The sequence below is a fragment of the Lissotriton helveticus genome, chromosome 7, assembly GCF_964261635.1.
Source record: "Lissotriton helveticus chromosome 7, aLisHel1.1, whole genome shotgun sequence".
Taxonomy (NCBI): domain Eukaryota; kingdom Metazoa; phylum Chordata; class Amphibia; order Caudata; family Salamandridae; genus Lissotriton; species Lissotriton helveticus.
This window is the reverse complement of record NC_136068.1, coordinates 413,787,673-413,805,899: the sequence shown is the minus strand read 5'-3', so window position 1 is coordinate 413,805,899 and position 18,227 is coordinate 413,787,673. Positions and strand designations below refer to the sequence as shown.

The 18,227-nt window shown below is 45.7% G+C and overlaps 1 protein-coding gene across 8 annotated transcripts in view; it reads left to right on the top strand.

Moving 5' to 3' along the window:
• The window catches only part of LOC144768536 (uncharacterized), a 1,350,740-nt gene that overhangs the window by 811,327 nt on the left and 521,186 nt on the right, over positions 1 to 18,227 (top strand). Inside the window, exon 4 of one of the 8 annotated variants that reach the window (XM_078652299.1) lies at positions 7,163 to 7,405. The exons of the other annotated variants lie outside the window; for them this stretch is intronic. Within the exon in view, the coding sequence (XP_078508425.1) occupies positions 7,163 to 7,185 (23 nt within the window). The 3' untranslated portion in view covers positions 7,186 to 7,405. Of the gene's footprint in view, positions 1 to 7,162; positions 7,406 to 18,227 lie in introns of those variants that run through there. 8 annotated transcript variants of the gene reach the window in all.

Here is an 18,227-nt window from a genome sequence, read left to right as displayed (position 1 = left end):
GGTCTATTTCCTGTAATACTGAGGCCAGAGTTCTAAGGTTGTGGGCTGTGGCTCGGTTTGGTATGAACCCCGCTTGGTCGGGCAGTACTAGCTTTTGCATAAGCAGGTTCAGTCTGGTCGCAATGACTTTCGCAAGGATTTTCATATCACAGTTTAATAGGGATAGAGGTCGGTATGAGTCACAACTTGTTGGGGGTTTCCCTGGTTTTAGTAGGGAAGTGAGTACAGCTTCTCGCATTGACTCCGGTAAGCAACCTTCCTCTCGTGCTGTGTCGAAGACTTCCCTAAGGATTGGGGCAAGTATATGAGCATACATTTTTTTTTTTTCATTTTAAACACTGAACTCAAGTCACTTGCATTATACAGACGGTACACAACACTCCCAGAACCCCACACCCCAACTGTCAGAAAAAAAGGTCTCATGTATATGAGCATACATTTGATAACATTCGATCTGCAACCCATCTGACCCCGGGGCGTGTCCTGATTTCATTTGCATTATGGCCTCCTTTATCTCTTCTAATTCGAGATCAAGGTCAAGAAACGTTCTTTGAGTATCACCCAACCATGCCATAGCCGTATCGTCCAGGTAGGCCGGCAGATCCAGTGGGTCCCCTCTCTGGGTGGAATAGAGTATACTGTAAAATTCTCTGAATATACGGAGTAGGTCAGGGAGGTTTCTGTGGAGGTTGCCTTGTGCATCATGTATGGTGGTAACATAATTGGAGAATTTAGGGGGCCTGATTGTGGATGCTAAAGCTTTCCCCGGCCAGTCACCTTCCCCGTACACCCTAGCCACATATGGTTTGCCGCGGAATTTGCACCCTCTATGACAAGCTCCTCATATTGAGACAGGGTGTCACGCATCTTAGCTTTGAGTGCTTGCTCGCTGGGATTCGTGGCAATGTGCTGTTCTAGCTGCCTGAGTGTACGTTCCAGTCGATTGAGATCATGCCGTAGTGTCTTCAATACCCCCCCACCCGTAGCAATACACCACCCCCGGACTGTGACCTTGAAGGCCTCCCCCACTGTAGTGATACTAGGAACTGAGTCCAGATTGAGCTCAAAGAAGTCTTGGATGTCTTGCTCCAGGTCCGCCTTAAAGGCAGTATCCTGTAGATGTAGGGGATTGAGGCGCCAGCTCCTATAAGGGGAATGTTGCGCCGGGGGCTGTAAACCTACAAGAACAGGGCAGTGGTCGGAGTATGTGCGAGCTAAATGAGTCACTCGAACTATCCAGTGTGTCATTCCAGCAGATAAAAACATGTAGTCTAGCCTGGCCCAGGAAGAGTGAACCGCCGAGTAATGGGTACCTTCCTTACTATTGGGGTGCATATGTCTCCAGGAATCCATGAGGCAGTTGTCCTTCGTGAGGTCTTGTAGTACATTACATGTGTTGGTGTAGTGGGCAGGGGAGGCAGTAGACCTGTCTTGGTGTGGCTGCATCACGGTATTGAAATCTCCCCCAAACAAAATATGTGGTACCTAATTCCTGAATCCTACTCCAGAGCTGAAGGAGTGTATGGGGTTCATCAAAATTGGGGCCATAATAGTTGGCAAAGGTCACATCATATGAATTTAGTCTTCCCCACATGAGGCAATAGCGACCTCCCGTATCTGCTTCTGTACCTCCCAGCACAAAGGGTACTCCTCTTTTAATTAAAATCATAACACCCCGGGCATAAGTAGAGTAAGAGGCAAAGGAGCGGTAAGCTGCCCACTGCAATGCAAACTGGGGCGTGGCTTCAGGGCTTAAATGTTTTTCCTGTAACATGGCAACTGAGATATGGTGGCGGTCTGGGTATCCCAGTACTTGTCTCTTTTTCCTCGGGTTGTTCAACCCGCGAACATTCCACGATAGTATTGTGACAATGTGCTTATCATGTGCATTATCTGTCATTTCCTCTATATAGCTGATCCATACGCGACTGTGCTTTTATGTAACTATTACGAGAACAGGTAATTATGCGTCTGTGTAGGAAAACCCCCCCTCTCCCACTCCGGCAGCCCCAACTTGCCAGGTATGTAACGTCCAACCCCCTTTTCTAACCATCTCAACAGAAGTCTTACATTTCAATGGTAACAAGTCCATTTGGGGAATGTCCATGGAGGGAAACACTAGTGGCTCACCACCCACCCTTTGCCTCCCATACTCACACCCGCCACATTCCCCGTGCAAACAGTGAGATTCGGCGGGATGGGGGCAATATGCCGAGCAGATGCATAGAGTACATATGTAGTAACCAAGTTTATACATCACCTCTGCATATCAGGAGAGCGGAAGCGGCGCGGCCCTGAGACCCAGGAACAGTTCAAAGTCAGTGAAGATGTCATTCTTGTGCCATAAGGGGAGAAGGAGACCTGGAATGATCTCGAGCCTCGGCTCCTGACGACGTGGCTTTCCCATGGTGCTTAAGGTAGTCCTCAATTTGTTGTGGATTTTGAAAGAAATGCTGCTTCCCTAAGTGAGTTATCTTCTGTTTTGCAGGGTATAATATTGCATAGGGGATATCTTGCACTTGGAGTTTCTTCTTTACTGTGGAGATTTTTCATCGAGCCTCCTGCACTGATTGAGTGAAGTCAGGAAAAAACGCTAGCGTTGTATTTTCAAAGTGGACTTGTTTGCGTTCACGGGTTAGCCGCAAGACCGTGTCCCTGTCTCGATAATTCAGGAAGCGAGCTATTATCGGTCGCGGCGCCGCTCCAGGGGGCGGTCTGGCTGCCAGGGACCTATGTGCATGTTCTATCACCAGGTGAGCCGAGAAGGAGTCTGCCGAATAGGTCCGTGATTTGCTTCTCGATGAAGTCTTCCATCCGGCCCACATTGGTGGATTCTGCCAGGCCTAAAATTCGTACATTATTCCGCCTGGAGCGCGCCTCTAAATCCTCATTTTTTTCCGCTATGACTCGCAGTATTTTATCCATGCGTGTAAGTTGACTGTTGTTGGCCGCAGCACCATCCTCCAGGTCGGACACCCTGGTTTCAGCCTCTTTTATGCGGTGCTCGTGTTGGTCTAGTTTATTGACCACCGCTTCCATTCTGGAGTTCATGGTTTCCATTTTAGAGTCAATGGCTCTGAGGCTCTGTTTCATACTCATTAGGAGCACCTTCCAATCCTCCTCCCCCCCCATCTGTGGTTCCCGATTCAGTATGGTCTGCTGATTGCGACTTGGGCGTTCTGCGGGTCTCAAATGATATTTTTCTTAGCTTTGCGTCCGTGCGGCCTATTGTTTTGGGGGTCTGTCACCTCGCCAGGGCGGCGTCGGGCCCAAAAAGGCACGGCGCAGTGCCAAGCGCTTCCAAGGGGAAGGCTCGTAGTCGTCCGCGGAGATACGAGCTGCACGCACGCCATGAATGTCGGGGTATGGTGCATCACACGCGCTCGCGTATGGTACCATTGTAATAGAGATACGAGCCGCACGCACGCCATGAATATTGGGGTACAGTGCATCACGCCTGCTCGCGTATGGCACCATTGTAATAGACATACGAGCCGCACGCACGCCATGAATGTTGGTGTACGGTGCTTGGCACATGAGGGTGGGTGGATATGACTGCCAGCAGTGCCCACACATAAGAGGGGTTGCTGGATATGACTCCCAGCAGTGCCCAGACACAAGAGGGGTGGGTGCAGAGGACTCCCATCGGTGCCCAACAGTATGGGAGGGTGGATATGCCTCCCAGCAGTGCCCAGACATAAGAGGGGTGGCTGGATATGACTCCGAGCAGTGCCCAGACATAAGAGGCGTGGCTGGATATAACGCCCAGCAGTGCCCAGACATAAGAGGGGTGGGTGCAGAGGACTCCCAGCAGTGCCCAACAGTATGGGTGTGTGTGGATATGACTCCCAGCAGTGCCCAGACATAAGAGGGGGTGGCTGGATATGACTGTCAGCAGTGCCCAGACATAAGAGGGGTGGCTGGATATGACTCCCAGCAGTGCCCATACATATGTGGGGTGGGTGCAGAGGACTCCCAGCAGCGCCCAGACATAAGAGGGGTCGGTGGATATGACTCCCAGCAGAGCCCAACAGTATGGGGGGTGTGGATATGACTCCCAGCAGTGCCCAGACATACGAGGGGTGGGTGCAGAGGACTCCCAGCAGTGCCCAGACATAAGAGGGGTGGCTGGATATGACTCCCAGCAGTGCCCATACATAGGAGGGGTGGATGCAGAGGACTCCCAGCAGTGCCCAGACCTTAGAGGGGTGGGTGGATATGACTCCCAGCAGTGCCCAGACATAAGAGGGGTGGGTGCAGGGGACTCCCAGCAGTGCCCAGACATAAGAGCGGTGGGTGGATATGACTCCCAGCAGTGCCCAGACATAAGAGGGATGGGTGCAGAGGACTCCCAGCAGTGCCCAGACATATGAGGGATGAGTGCAGAGGACTCCCAGCAGTGCCCAGACATAAGAGGGGTGGGTGCAGAGGACTCCCAGCAGTACCCAGACATAAGAGGGGTGGGTGCAGAGGACTCCCAGCAGTGCCCAGACATAAGAGGGGTGGCTGGATATGACTCCCAGCAGTGCCCATACATAAGAGAGTTGGCTGGATATGACTAGCAGCAGTGCCCAAACATAAGAGGGGTGGGCGTAGAGGACTCCCAGCAGTGCCCAGACATAAGAGCGGTGGGTGGATATGACTCCCAGCAGCGCCCAGACATAAGAGGGATGGGTGCAGAGGACTCCCAGCAGTGCCCAGACATATGAGGGATGGGTGCAGAGGACTCCCAGCAGTGCCCAGACATAAGAGGGGTGGGTGCAGAGGACTCCCAGCAGTACCCAGACATAAGAGGGGTGGGTGCAGAGGACTCCCAGCAGTGCCCAGACATAAGAGGGGTGGCTGGATATGACTCCCAGCAGTGCCCAGACATAAGAGGGTTGGCTGGATATGACTAGCAGCAGTGCCCAAACATAAGAGGGGTGGGTGTAGAGGACTCCCAGCAGTGTCCAGACATAAGAGGGGTGGGTGTAGAGGACTCCCAGCAGTGTCCAGACATAAGAGGGGTGGCTACAGAGGACTCCCAGCAGTGCCCAACAGTATGGGGGGTGTGGTTATGACTCCCAGCAGTGCCCAGACATAAGAGGGGTGGCTGGATATGACTCCCAGCAGTGCCCAGACATAAGAGGGGTTGCTCGATATGACTCCCAGCAGTGCCCAGACATAAGAGCGGTGGGTGCAGAGGACTCCCAGCAGTGCCCAGACATAAGAGGGGTGGGTGCAGAGGACTCCTAGCAGTGCCCAGACATAAGAGGGGTGGCTGGATATGACTCCCAGCCGTGCCCAGACATAAGAGGGGTGGGTGGAAATGACTCCCAGCAGTGCCCAGACATAAGAGGGATGGGTGCAGAGTACTCCCAGCAGTGCCCAGACATATGAGGGATGGGTGCAGAGGACTCCCAGCAGTGCCCAGACATATGAGGGGTGGGTGCAGAGGACTCCCAGCATTGCTCAGATATATGGCGGGTTATTATCATCATCATACAACTACATGGGTGTATGTTTACGAATGTATGACTTTACAACGCATACTTTCACAACGCATGCCATTATAACGCATTTTTTACAACGCAAATACCATTACAACAAATGTTTCTACAACGCATACTATTACTACGCGAAGTAACTTAAAAGCATTAAAAGTACCATTACAATGAAAAACAATACAACGCATACCATTACAACGCATATAAAAACAATATTTTATAAATAATTTTGTAAAATACCTCCTGGGACGGGATGCAGGGAAATAGGAGTTTTGGGTGGGGAAGTGCATAAAAATGTGGGAAGCAACTGAACACATATTTTTTTTAAAACGAGCATATTTACAAAATTAATACTCGAGTATTAATCGAGCAACAAACAGTATTAAAAATTAAAATCGAAACCATATAAAAAAAGAAAAGAAAATAGAAAAAGAAATAAATCACATTCATCGAACTCATTCGGAAAATAGTTATTAAAGCATAATCTGTGCCGCCATTTTAAAACCAAAGGAAAAAACAAGTCCAACAACAGTTTTCATGACCAAAACACCAAGCCACTGAAAACAAAATGGAGGAGTAAACACTGTCGAATCGATTAAACAATAAGGGGCCCATTAGGATGGCGGGCGGATTGCCACCGCCAGCCTGGCGGGGGCAATCCGCCCGCCATCCGCACCTATATTCCCCCCGCCATATTAGGATGGCAGGGGGGACCGCGGCGGACGGAAAGTCCGTCCGCCGCTTTTCCGCCCCGGTCTCAAGGCGACCGGGGCGGAAAAGGTTTAATATGGTGGCGGTGTCTAATAGTCACCAGTGAGCACGCGATTTGGACAAAGAAAACTGGTTTAATATTTTGGATGAATTACGGTGTGCTACCCCACCCCCATAAACATGTTAGTTCACAATATTCAGCCCTCGGGGGTAAGCACCCAGACAACAAAAAGGGAGTACATAATTGATATTTGGCAAAAGGCACAGCATCATTCCCATGCCTGGCGGAATATCTTGAATCCTGGAGTGTTTTATTTTTGGTTTAAACATGACTGTTAAGTATTTCATGAACATGGTAAACGGGCACGATTGTTTCACAAAAAAGTGTTGTTTAATGTCTGTGCAGAAAAATACATTAGCACGAAATTCAGGTAGATTCCAGTCACGTTAACATGCAGATATTATTGGTGCATCATGGGAGTCAGAGTAATTGAGAGTGAACGAGAAAGGCGAAGTATTCCACAGGTGCTAATGATGTTGCTTCTAGAGGGCGGATTATGGAGGGAGGAGCGCTGGTCACGTTTATAACGAAGTGGCTGACAGACACAAAGTGCAATAACCTCGTTCGTGGTGGGAGGAAGTTTGTTTGTATAGAGAGCAGGTAAGCCAGCAAAAGCGTTAGAACGTTTAAGAAGCAGGAAATAATATGAAGTTTAAAACTCCGGTGGGAGGGTTGGCTATACATGTTTCTAAAAAATAGTTTTAAATGCTCTTGGGAGGTAACTGATGGCGATATAACCTCTGAAGTATTGGTATGCGAAGGAGAACTTCAGCACATTTTATGCTCACAGCCTTTTTGAAAATTAAATGAACAAAGTTAACATGTGGGAACAATATTGATGTACATATTATTGTGGTTGAGGAATTACGGAGAGTGGGCTAATTTATGTATTTTGTACTTACAGTCACCCCTGAAGAAAGGCCCTGAGTGGCCTGAAATGCATAGGGTTACAATAAAACTGCTTTTCATGGATTTTGGCTTCAGCACGTGTTTTTGCTAAGAGGTTCGGATGGCCCTGCATTTACATAAGAAACTTGGAAAAATGCCTGTTCCCGGCATGTGGATAAAAAAAGAGTGATGAATGTGAAAAAACAATGAACATTGATGAACGTGAAATTATGAAAAGTGTGAAGAAGTTAAGAATTGGTTGCACATGCATTTGAAATAAGCTGTGTCACTGGATGGAGCGTGAAGGTGTTCCATATAGATGTTGTTCAGTAAATTACGTGCTGCACGGGCTGAGCACGTCACCAGTGAGCACGCGATTTGGACAAAGAAAACTGGTTTAATATTTTGGATGAATTACGGTGTGCTACCCCACCCCCATAAACATGTTAGTTCACAATATTCAGCCCTCGGGGGTAAGCACCCAGACAACAAAAAGGGAGTACATAATTGATATTTGGCAAAAGGCACAGCATCATTCCCATGCCAGGCGGAATATCTTGAATCCTGGAGTGTTTTATTTTTGGTTTAAACATGACTGTTAAGTATTTCATGAACATGGTAAACGAGCACGATTGTTTCACAAAAAAGTGTTGTTTAATGTCTGTGCAGAAAAATACATTAGCACGAAATTCAGGTAGATTCCAGTCACGTTAACATGCAGATATTATTGGTGCATCATGGGAGTCAGAGTAATTGAGAGTGAACGAGAAAGGTGAAGTATTCCACAGGTGCTAATGATGTTGCTTCTAGAGGGCGGATTATGGAGGGAGGAGCGCTGGTCACGTTTATAACGAAGTGGCTGACAGACACAAAGTGCAATAACCTCGTTCGTGGTGGGAGGAAGTTTGTTTGTATAGAGAGCAGGTAAGCCAGAAAAAGCGTTAGAACGTTTAAGAAGCAGGAAATAATATGAAGTTTAAAACTCCGGTGGGAGGGTTGGCTATACATGTTTCTAGAAAATAGTATTAAATGCTCTTGGGAGGTAACTGATGGCGATATAACCTCTGAAGTATTGGTATGCGAAGGAGAACTTCAGCACATTATATGCTCACAGCCTTTTTGAAAATTAAATGAACAAAGTTAACATGTGGGAACAATATTGATGTACATATTATTGTGGTTGAGGAATTATGGATAGTGGGCTAATTTATGTATTTTGTACTTACAGTCACCCCTGAAGAAAGGCCCTGAGTGGCCTGAAATGCATAGGGTTACAATAAAACTGCTTTTCATGGATTTTGGCTTCAGCACGTGTTTTTGCTAAGAGGTTCGGATGGCCCTGCATTTACATAAGAAACTTGGAAAAATGCCTGTTCCCGGCATGTGGATGAAAAAAGAGTGATGAATGTGAAAAAACAATGAACATTGATGAACGTGAAATTATGAAAAGTGTGAAGAAGTTAAGAATTGGTTGCACATGCATTTGAAATAAGCTGTGCCACTGGATGGAGCGTGAAGGTGTTCCATATAGATGTTGTTCAGTAAATTACGTGCTGCACGGGCTGAGCACGTCACCAGTGAGCACGCGATTTGGACAAAGAAAACTGGTTTAATATTTTGGATGAATTACGGTGTGCTACCCCACCCCCATAAACATGTTAGTTCACAATATTCAGCCCTCGGGGGTAAGCACCCAGACAACAAAAAGGGAGTACATAATTGATATTTGGCAAAAGGCACAACATCATTCCCATGCCAGGCGGAATATCTTGAATCCTGGAGTGTTTTATTTTTGGTTTAAACATGACTGTTAAGTATTTCATGAACATGGTAAACGAGCACGATTGTTTCACAAAAAAGTGTTGTTTAATGTCTGTGCAGAAAAATACATTAGCACGAAATTCAGGTAGATTCCAGTCACGTTAACATGCAGATATTATTGGTGCATCATGGGAGTCAGAGTAATTGAGAGTGAACGAGAAAGGCGAAGTATTCCACAGGTGCTAATGATGTTGCTTCTAGAGGGCGGATTATGGAGGGAGGAGCGCTGGTCACGTTTATAACGAAGTGGCTGACAGACACAAAGTGCAATAACCTCGTTCGTGGTGGGAGGAAGTTTGTTTGTATAGAGAGCAGGTAAGCCAGCAAAAGCGTTAGAACGTTTAAGAAGCAGGAAATAATATGAAGTTTAAAACTCCGGTGGGAGGGTTGGCTATACATGTTTCTAGAAAATAGTTTTAAATGCTCTTGGGAGGTAACTGATGGCGATATAACCTCTGAAGTATTGGTATGCGAAGGAGAACTTCAGCACATTATATGCTCACAGCCTTTTTGAAAATTAAATGAACAAAGTTAACATGTGGGAACAATATTGATGTACATATTATTGTGGTTGAGGAATTATGGATAGTGGGCTAATTTATGTATTTTGTACTTACAGTCACCCCTGAAGAAAGGCCCTGAGTGGCCTGAAATGCATAGGGTTACAATAAAACTGCTTTTCATGGATTTTGGCTTCAGCACGTGTTTTTGCTAAGAGGTTCGGATGGCCCTGCATTTACATAAGAAACTTGGAAAAATGCCTGTTCCCGGCATGTGGATGAAAAAAGAGTGATGAATGTGAAAAAACAATGAACATTGATGAACGTGAAATTATGAAAAGTGTGAAGAAGTTAAGAATTGGTTGCACATGCATTTGAAATAAGCTGTGCCACTGGATGGAGCGTGAAGGTGTTCCATATAGATGTTGTTCAGTAAATTACGTGCTGCACGGGCTGAGCACGTCACCAGTGAGCACGCGATTTGGACAAAGAAAACTGGTTTAATATTTTGGATGAATTACGGTGTGCTACCCCACCCCCATAAACATGTTAGTTCACAATATTCAGCCCTCGGGGGTAAGCACCTAGACAACAAAAAGGGAGTACATAATTGATATTTGGCAAAAGGCACAGCATCATTCCCATGCCAGGCGGAATATCTTGAATCCTGGAGTGTTTTATTTTTGGTTTAAACATGACTGTTAAGTATTTCATGAAAATGGTAAACGAGCACGATTGTTTCACAAAAAAGTGTTGTTTAATGTCTGTGCAGAAAAATACATTAGCACGAAATTCAGGTAGATTCCAGTCACGTTAACATGCAGATATTATTGGTGCATCATGGGAGTCAGAGTAATTGAGAGTGAACGAGAAAGGCGAAGTATTCCACAGGTGCTAATGATGTTGCTTCTAGAGAGCGGATTATGGAGGGAGGAGCGCTGGTCACGTTTATAACGAAGTGGCTGACAGACACAAAGTGCAATAACCTCGTTCGTGGTGGGAGGAAGTTTGTTTGTATAGAGAGCAGGTAAGCCAGCAAAAGCGTTAGAACGTTTAAGAAGCAGGAAATAATATGAAGTTTAAAACTCCGGTGGGAGGGTTGGCTATACATGTTTCTAGAAAATAGTTTTAAATGCTCTTGGGAGGTAACTGATGGCGATATAACCTCTGAAGTATTGGTATGCGAAGGAGAACTTCAGCACATTATATGCTCACAGCCTTTTTGAAAATTAAATGAACAAAGTTAACATGTGGGAACAATATTGATGTACATAATATTGTGGTTGAGGAATTACGGATAGTGGGCTAATTTATGTATTTTGTACTTACAGTCACCCCTGAAGAAAGGCCCTGAGTGGCCTGAAATGCATAGGGTTACAATAAAACTGCTTTTCATGGATTTTGGCTTCAGCACGTGTTTTTGCTAAGAGGTTCGGATGGCCCTGCATTTACATAAGAAACTTGGAAAAATGCCTGTTCCCGGCATGTGGATGAAAAAAGAGTGATGAATGTGAAAAAACAATGAACATTGATGAACGTGAAATTATGAAAAGTGTGAAGAAGTTAAGAATTGGTTGCACATGCATTTGAAATAAGCTGTGCCACTGGATGGAGCGTGAAGGTGTTCCATATAGATGTTAATAGACACCGTCAGCCATATTATGATGGGCTGCTTTAGATGCCTTTCCGTGGCGGCATCATGCGGTCTTCACTTTGGGGCCCCCCCAGGAGAGGTGGGGTTGCACACGGGGGGGTACCTGTGGTACCCCCCTGCATTTGCATAGACAAAGCGGCAGGCACCACTCAAGTAAAAGGGGGAAAAAGCCAAGTAAGTATCCCATGCGGCTAGCAACTGTGTCTTAACAAGGATTGAGCGATACAAAAGGGGATGATGGACGGAGCATTTGAGCAAGTCAAACACTCACCCCCAGTCAACTGATCTGGGTTTAATCCATCACCATTCTTTAGCTCACTCAGCCACCCCAGTTCAGACATGGCCATATGCAAATCAGTCTGACCCTGTGCCTCATGGGAACAGTCCAGCTCGAACTACCAAGCCATGTCTTCCCTGGACCGGAAACAAGCATCCTGGGACTGGTTTCGGATTCATAATCCTCATCAGCCAAGCTATCTTGAATCCAGTGGCCAAGTGAGCAAGGGACTCACGTCTGAGCATACCCTGCCAACTTAGGGCGAACAAAGCGATACAAAAGGGGATGATGGACGGAGCGTTTGAGCAAATCAAACACTCACCCCCAGTCAACTGATCTGGATTTAATCCATCACCATTCTTTAGCTCACTCAGCCACCCCAGTTCAGACATGGCCATATGCAAATCAGTCTGACCCTGTGCCTCATGGGAACAGTCCAGCCCGAACTACCAAGCCATGTCTTCCCTGGACCGGAAACAAGCATCCTGGGACCGGTTTCGGATTCATAATCCTCATCAGCCAGGCTATCTTGAATCCAGTGGCCAAGTGAGCAAGGGACTCACGTCTGAGCATACCCTGCCAACTTAGGGCGAACAAAGCGATACAAAAGGGGATGATGGACGGAGCGTTTGAGCAAATCAAACACTCCCCCCCAGTCAACTGATCTGGGTTTAATCCATCACCATTCTTTAGCTCACTCAACCACCCCAGTTCAGACATGGCCATATGCAAATCAGTCTGACCCTGTGCCTCATGGGAACAGTCCAGCCCGAACTACTGAGCCATGTCTTCCCTGGACCGGAAACAAGCATCCTGGGACCGGTTTCGGATTCATAATCCTCATCAGCCAGGCTATCTTGAATCCAGTGGCCAAGTGAGCAAGGGACTCATGTCTGAGCATACCCTGCCAACTTAGGGCGAACAAAGCGATACAAAAGGTGATGATGGACGGAGCGTTTGAGCAAATCAAACGCTCACCCCCAGTCAACTGATCTGGGTTTAATCCATCACCATTCTTTAGCTCACTCAGCCACCCCAGTTCAGACATGGCCGTATGCAAATCAGTCTGACCCTGTGCCTCATGGGAACAGTCCAGCCCGAACTACCAAGCCATGTCTTCCCTGGACCGGAAACAAGCATCCTGGGACCGATTTCGGATTCATAATCCTCATCAGCCTGGCTATCTTGAATCCAGTGGCCAAGTGAGCAAGGGACTCACGTCTGAGCATACCCTGCCAACTTAGGGCAAACAAAGCGATACAAAAGGGGATGATGGACGGAGCGTTTGAGCAAATCAAACACTGTCCATCAACTGTTGGTTTTGCATTTAACAAGGATTGAAGCCATTGTGAATGAATGTGAAGACGTTTTAAGTGCCACTAATACCACTAACTTAGCTGCCAACATTAATTTACTTGATGATGCGATAGCAACAGCGCAGCCACAGAGAAGAGTAATTCCCGATATTTTTAATAGGAAACCACCCCAAAAGCCCACCATCTGTGAATTGCATAGATCAGCAGAGGAAACTCTAGGGACTGTCTCCCCAGTGAAAAGCTTAAGTGAAGCAATAGGAGCTACCACCAAGGGGATCCAACGGGACTGCATAAATGTGTTCTAACAGGTTTGCAGTCTTAGAATCTATTGATGAGGGCAGCACAGTCTCCACCTTGAGCAATGACAACGTGGCTGAGCCTTCCGCTGGTATAGTAATCTGCAGTATTTTTGGCTCCCAAAATATTGCCCTGCAACAAAGAGTTGAACTCCTTGAAAGGGAATTGGCTTTGCTGAGAGAGAAGGTGGACGCGCTTACGCATGGGTCACCTGGCATATCTACTCCTTCCATACCACCCACTCACATTAGCTCAGGCAATGAGTTTATGGCAGGGAGTTCTAAGGCGGTTAGGACCAGGCCGGTGATAGGACAAGTGATCCATGCTCAGCCCCCTACAGAAAGGCCGATTCCACATAGAAAACCTAACTTATTTCCTGAGGTAGGCATAGTTAAGGGAGGAAGAGGAATCTCATTAGGTCAGCACCCCCCTAAAGCAGGTCTCCATAGTTTCGCCTCGGTCAGAGATGGCCAGAGGGTTCTGGCTCGAACTGGTTCACTAGGTGGGAATACCCACCCAGGGAACCCCCCTTCACTACAATCTACATGACCAAAGTTCCAAAACTGATGAGTACTCATAGCTTTGAAAGCCGGGAATCCCTTCATAACAAGGTGATTCCTTGTATAAGATATGTAAGGGGCTGTAGGTCGGTAATAAGGGAGGATGTGGCAAAAGTAAGGAGGCTTACACTGGGCTGCTCGTAGACTGACTGTATCGAAATACAGGTATTCAATGCTAAAATTGCTGAGAACCTGGTGGCACTTGAATTCCGTACTTTCCCCCCTGAGCACTCTGCAATACAGATTCACAGTTCCCCATTATGGTCATCTGATAGGGAAGAAAGAGAGTCTGGATTGAGTACAGTCGATTGACTGGACAAAGTCCTGTCATCAGATCCCTGCTCTGAAGTAGAAGGGGGAAAAATGACGAAGAGGCCTCCTGCCCTAGCAGCAGGGGGATAAGAAGAGGGGAGAGGGGGAGTCTAAATGCTGATTCTAATAGATGTGAAAATGATAGAGGTGCTTGGTCTGCGGGAAGTAGTTCAGGGGTAATCCGCTTTCTCTCTTGGAATATAGCAGGACTTGAAAAAAAACTGTTGCTTCCAGAGTGGAATGATTTTATCGATAGCCCAGATATCTGTTTGTTTCAGGAGATATGGAGTATGGTCCCCCTTTATAAACCTGGGTTTGCTACTTATTTTATTCCAGCTACAAGCTCAGGGAAAGGCCATCCATCAGGGGGTCTCCATATTTGGTTAAACATCTCTTTAAACTGGTCAACCACCAAGCACACAACCCCCTCAAACGATATCCTACACCTGACGGTGAAAGGCCCTACAAATGGTCTCAACATAGAGATATTTCATGTATATGCTAGAGGGTCCCCCGGGGCCCAATCATCTGCAACCATAGCCGCATTAGAGATTGAGCTGTCCGGCATTCCTCCCAATTCCGTCACCATTGTGGCCGGGTGTTTTAATTGTACTTACGAACCCCTGTGTGGGGAGGATTTATTGGGCACTGGGGAACAGGACATCAAATTAGCAATTCCTCCCCTTAGTTTAGCCCCAATTAAGAAGTGGCCACAAAGGGCCATACAAATGAATGCCCTAACATTGGAGTATAATCTAAGAGCTGTAAATGGCAGGACATGCTCCGATCCTAGCGGAGCTAGTACTTATAATCGGCCCAGTTGCCCGTCACATATCGACTACATCCTGCTAGATACACGGCTCTGGGGTGATTTATTGGATATGGAAGTTAAACCGACCCAGGATAGTGACCATAATCCCCTATGCATGCAACTGAGTAATAACTGGGCTGTTACTAGGTCCCTCAACGTAGCAAGAATGTCAACAAAAGAAGTAGTGCCCTCCAATTGCAACCGCCGCCTTAAATAACACAAAGTTTCACATGAGGAGGATAAATTGTGTATTATAAGAGAGCTCATAGAGCAGAAGTCTATAGAGCTTGAACTTCTCAGTGATACCGTTGAGGGAGTACAGAACTTGCCCCTTCCTAAAGCTGGGAATGTTTTTTACCATCATGGAGCCTAGTACCCAGAATAAAATCCTCAGACCATCTAATTTGTGGTACTCAGCTGCATGTAGGGAAAAGAGACGCACCCTATCCATGGACTTACAAAGAAATAATCCCTCCTTAGTCAGAACAGCTAGTAAAGGGTACGCCAGGGCCATTGAGCAAGCCAAGCGATCTTGGGAAGAAGCTCATTGGCAGGAACTTAAATCTGCCTCCCAACTGAAAGACGCCACTGTGTTTTGGGGACTAATTGATAAAGGTAGTCGGAAGGGTGCTGACCCGATACCTAACCATATCACTGAACAGCAATGGCATGCATATTTTCTTGGCCTGTATAGTGACGCTGGTAGTACTCCATCTTTTCATAGTGAGAAGCTCCCATTGCCTTTGGAAGGTCCCACATTAAATGAGTCGTTCAATGGTTTTAGACCATCTGAACTTTTCACGATCAATGAGGTCTCCTTTGCTATAGCCGGGTTAGCTTCAGCAAAGGCAGCGGGCCCTGATGGCATTCCTGGCGATCTTCTTTTACATGATTTAAAACTGTGGGCTGATTTGATCTTGCTTTTAATGAATTTAAGTGGAGAGGCCATCCTGTCCCGGATTCCTGGAAGGGCGCTGAGGTGGTAGCCATATACAAAAAGGAGAATAGGGAGGATCCTGCCAACTACAGGCCGATTAGTCTAATCGATGTAATACAGAAGGTGGTTGGCAGGGTCCTCCTTATAAGGATAAGGTTGTGGATGGATGATAGTAAAATCAAAGCAAATTTTCCCTTGGCAAGATTACTAGTAAATCAAGCCCAAATGTTAACATTGGACAGTATTCTTGAACAAGTATGACAAAACATAGATATGTAAGAAAATTATATAAAATTTATTTGTATGTTAAAAACATTAGTAATAAAAACAAATAAACATTTCATTAGCAGGTTTATACTAAAATAATCACAATTCTAAGTCATCCGAAAATTGTGAGCAAGAAACAAAATTTGTATCAGCATAGATCAGACAGTACAACACAATTGTCAATTACAAAAACCTATACAGAGGGGAGAGACGGACACAAGACAATAGCGTTTGTCATCAAAGCTTGCACATCAAGTGTCAAAAATTCAAAAACCAAATCCTGGACACATTTGATTCTTGCCATACACAGGATAAGCTTGATTACTTGATTGTGCAATTTTGTTTGGCGTCAACGCGTTTCGATGGCTTATCTTTAAATATTATGCCATCTTTCTCAAGACTTAATTTAAGATCTCTCCTAATTTACGGCACTGGATGGTTGCCTTGTAGTGGAACGTCCTTAATTCATATTATTCCTGAAGTTCTTCTGATTTTCCGAACTCCACATCGTAGGGTTATGGTGGATCTGAGTGTCTTTATTGTTGTAACTTCCGCTCATACCACTACCGAGCAATTGTATGCAGTAAAATCTGTTTTCAACCGTGCTTGTTCCGATGTTCTATTTATTTTGACCTTGCAATGTTCTACCGAACCAACTTCTTAAAAACATCACTCCCTGTGTTCAGAATGTTGGATTCTTTCTCGTATGGCACCTTAATGCGTCTTCCATGGGGTGGATAGGCGAAACCAATTACTAGCGTGTTGTTGCCTATTGCAAATTGTAGTCTCTGCGTCTCCACACCCGTCCAGCATCCACCGGGAAGTGGATGGATGATGGCAGTGTGCTTTCGCATTTTCAGGTGGGCTTCAGGCAGAAAGTAGGCACGATGGATCAAGTCTTTAGATTTTATATGACTCACTGGAAAGTAGTGGTCATTGGAAAAGGCAGTTTATACCTGGCCTTTATTGATCTTAAGACAGCGTTTTACTTGGTCCCTCGTGCCAAGCTTTGGCAGGTGTTGTCTGATTTAGGTATCCCACCTTTGATTCTTGATTTTATTAAGCGCCTCCATTAGGGGAATTACGCCAGAGTCCGGTGGGGCAACCAGGGGCAGCTGACAGAAAGGGTGGCGGTGAATGGGGGGTACGCCAGGGTTGTGTGCTGGCTCCAACTTTGTTTTCTCTCTTTGTCAATGGGGTGGTAGACCATTTGAGAGAGGACCCAACAGATGCCCCAACCCTGGCCAGGGAGAAATCTACCCTCCTTTTCGCCGACGACACTCTCTTGATGTCAAAAAGTCCAAGTGGCCTACAAAAACTGCTTGATAGGTTCAGTTAGTTTTGCGACTCAGGGGGTCTAGTGATTAACACTAGTTTTTTTAATGTTTTTACATATTTTTATTGACATCATGAGAAAAACAAAAAAATTACAATTTAAAGTTACATACAAATGATCGAAAAATTAATGAAAAACAATTAGCAAGGTTAAAATTACAAATAACTAAGTATGGGAAAAAGAAAAGAAAAAGAGATGAAGAGAGAGAGAAAAAAAGAGATTTATGGGATTGGTCCCCAGATTTTTACCATTTTCATCATTGATTGAATTCCCCTTGTCTGAGCCAGGGCGAGTTCCATCTCATATATATCCATAACCAGTCTCCACCATTCTAAAACTGTCGGTGAGCATTGTTAGTCTAGCACAAGTAATTAGAATATTCATTAAATCATTCTCACACCTATTCCCATTGTACCCACCCACTAGTACTTCTAACGCTGTAAGTCTAATTGGACGTGCAAGTTTCTGAGAGAGAACTTTAATAACCCCCTTACAGAATTCAGTTAGCACTGGGCATGTAAAAAACATATGCTTCATATCTGCAGCCCTTTGGTGGCATTTTGGACATTTAGTGCTATCGTTGTTGAGATTGTTGGATGACTACTTCGATATCCTTTCTGGTGTATAATATAGCTGGTATATAGTTTTATATTGTTGTAGCCTAAGACTAGAAGAATGCACAGATCGGCTTATACTATTAAGGGCTGTAAAAACTGTGGCTGACGGGACATCAGTATCCAATTTCCTACTCCATTTCTCTGCTAGTTTCAAGCAGTCATCGTTCCTAAAACCACTTAAATTTTTATAGCCCATACTGATCAGTGATTTGTCTTTTTCTGCATATACACAGTTCCAATATCAGAGTCAGAGTCAGAGATGGTCATCAGATTTAGTCTACGTATTAAGTAATCACGAATGTGATAGTACTTAAGTCGGGCCACTTCAGTGAGGTTGTAAACATCTTTCAGTTTTTGAAATGTTATGAAGCCGTTA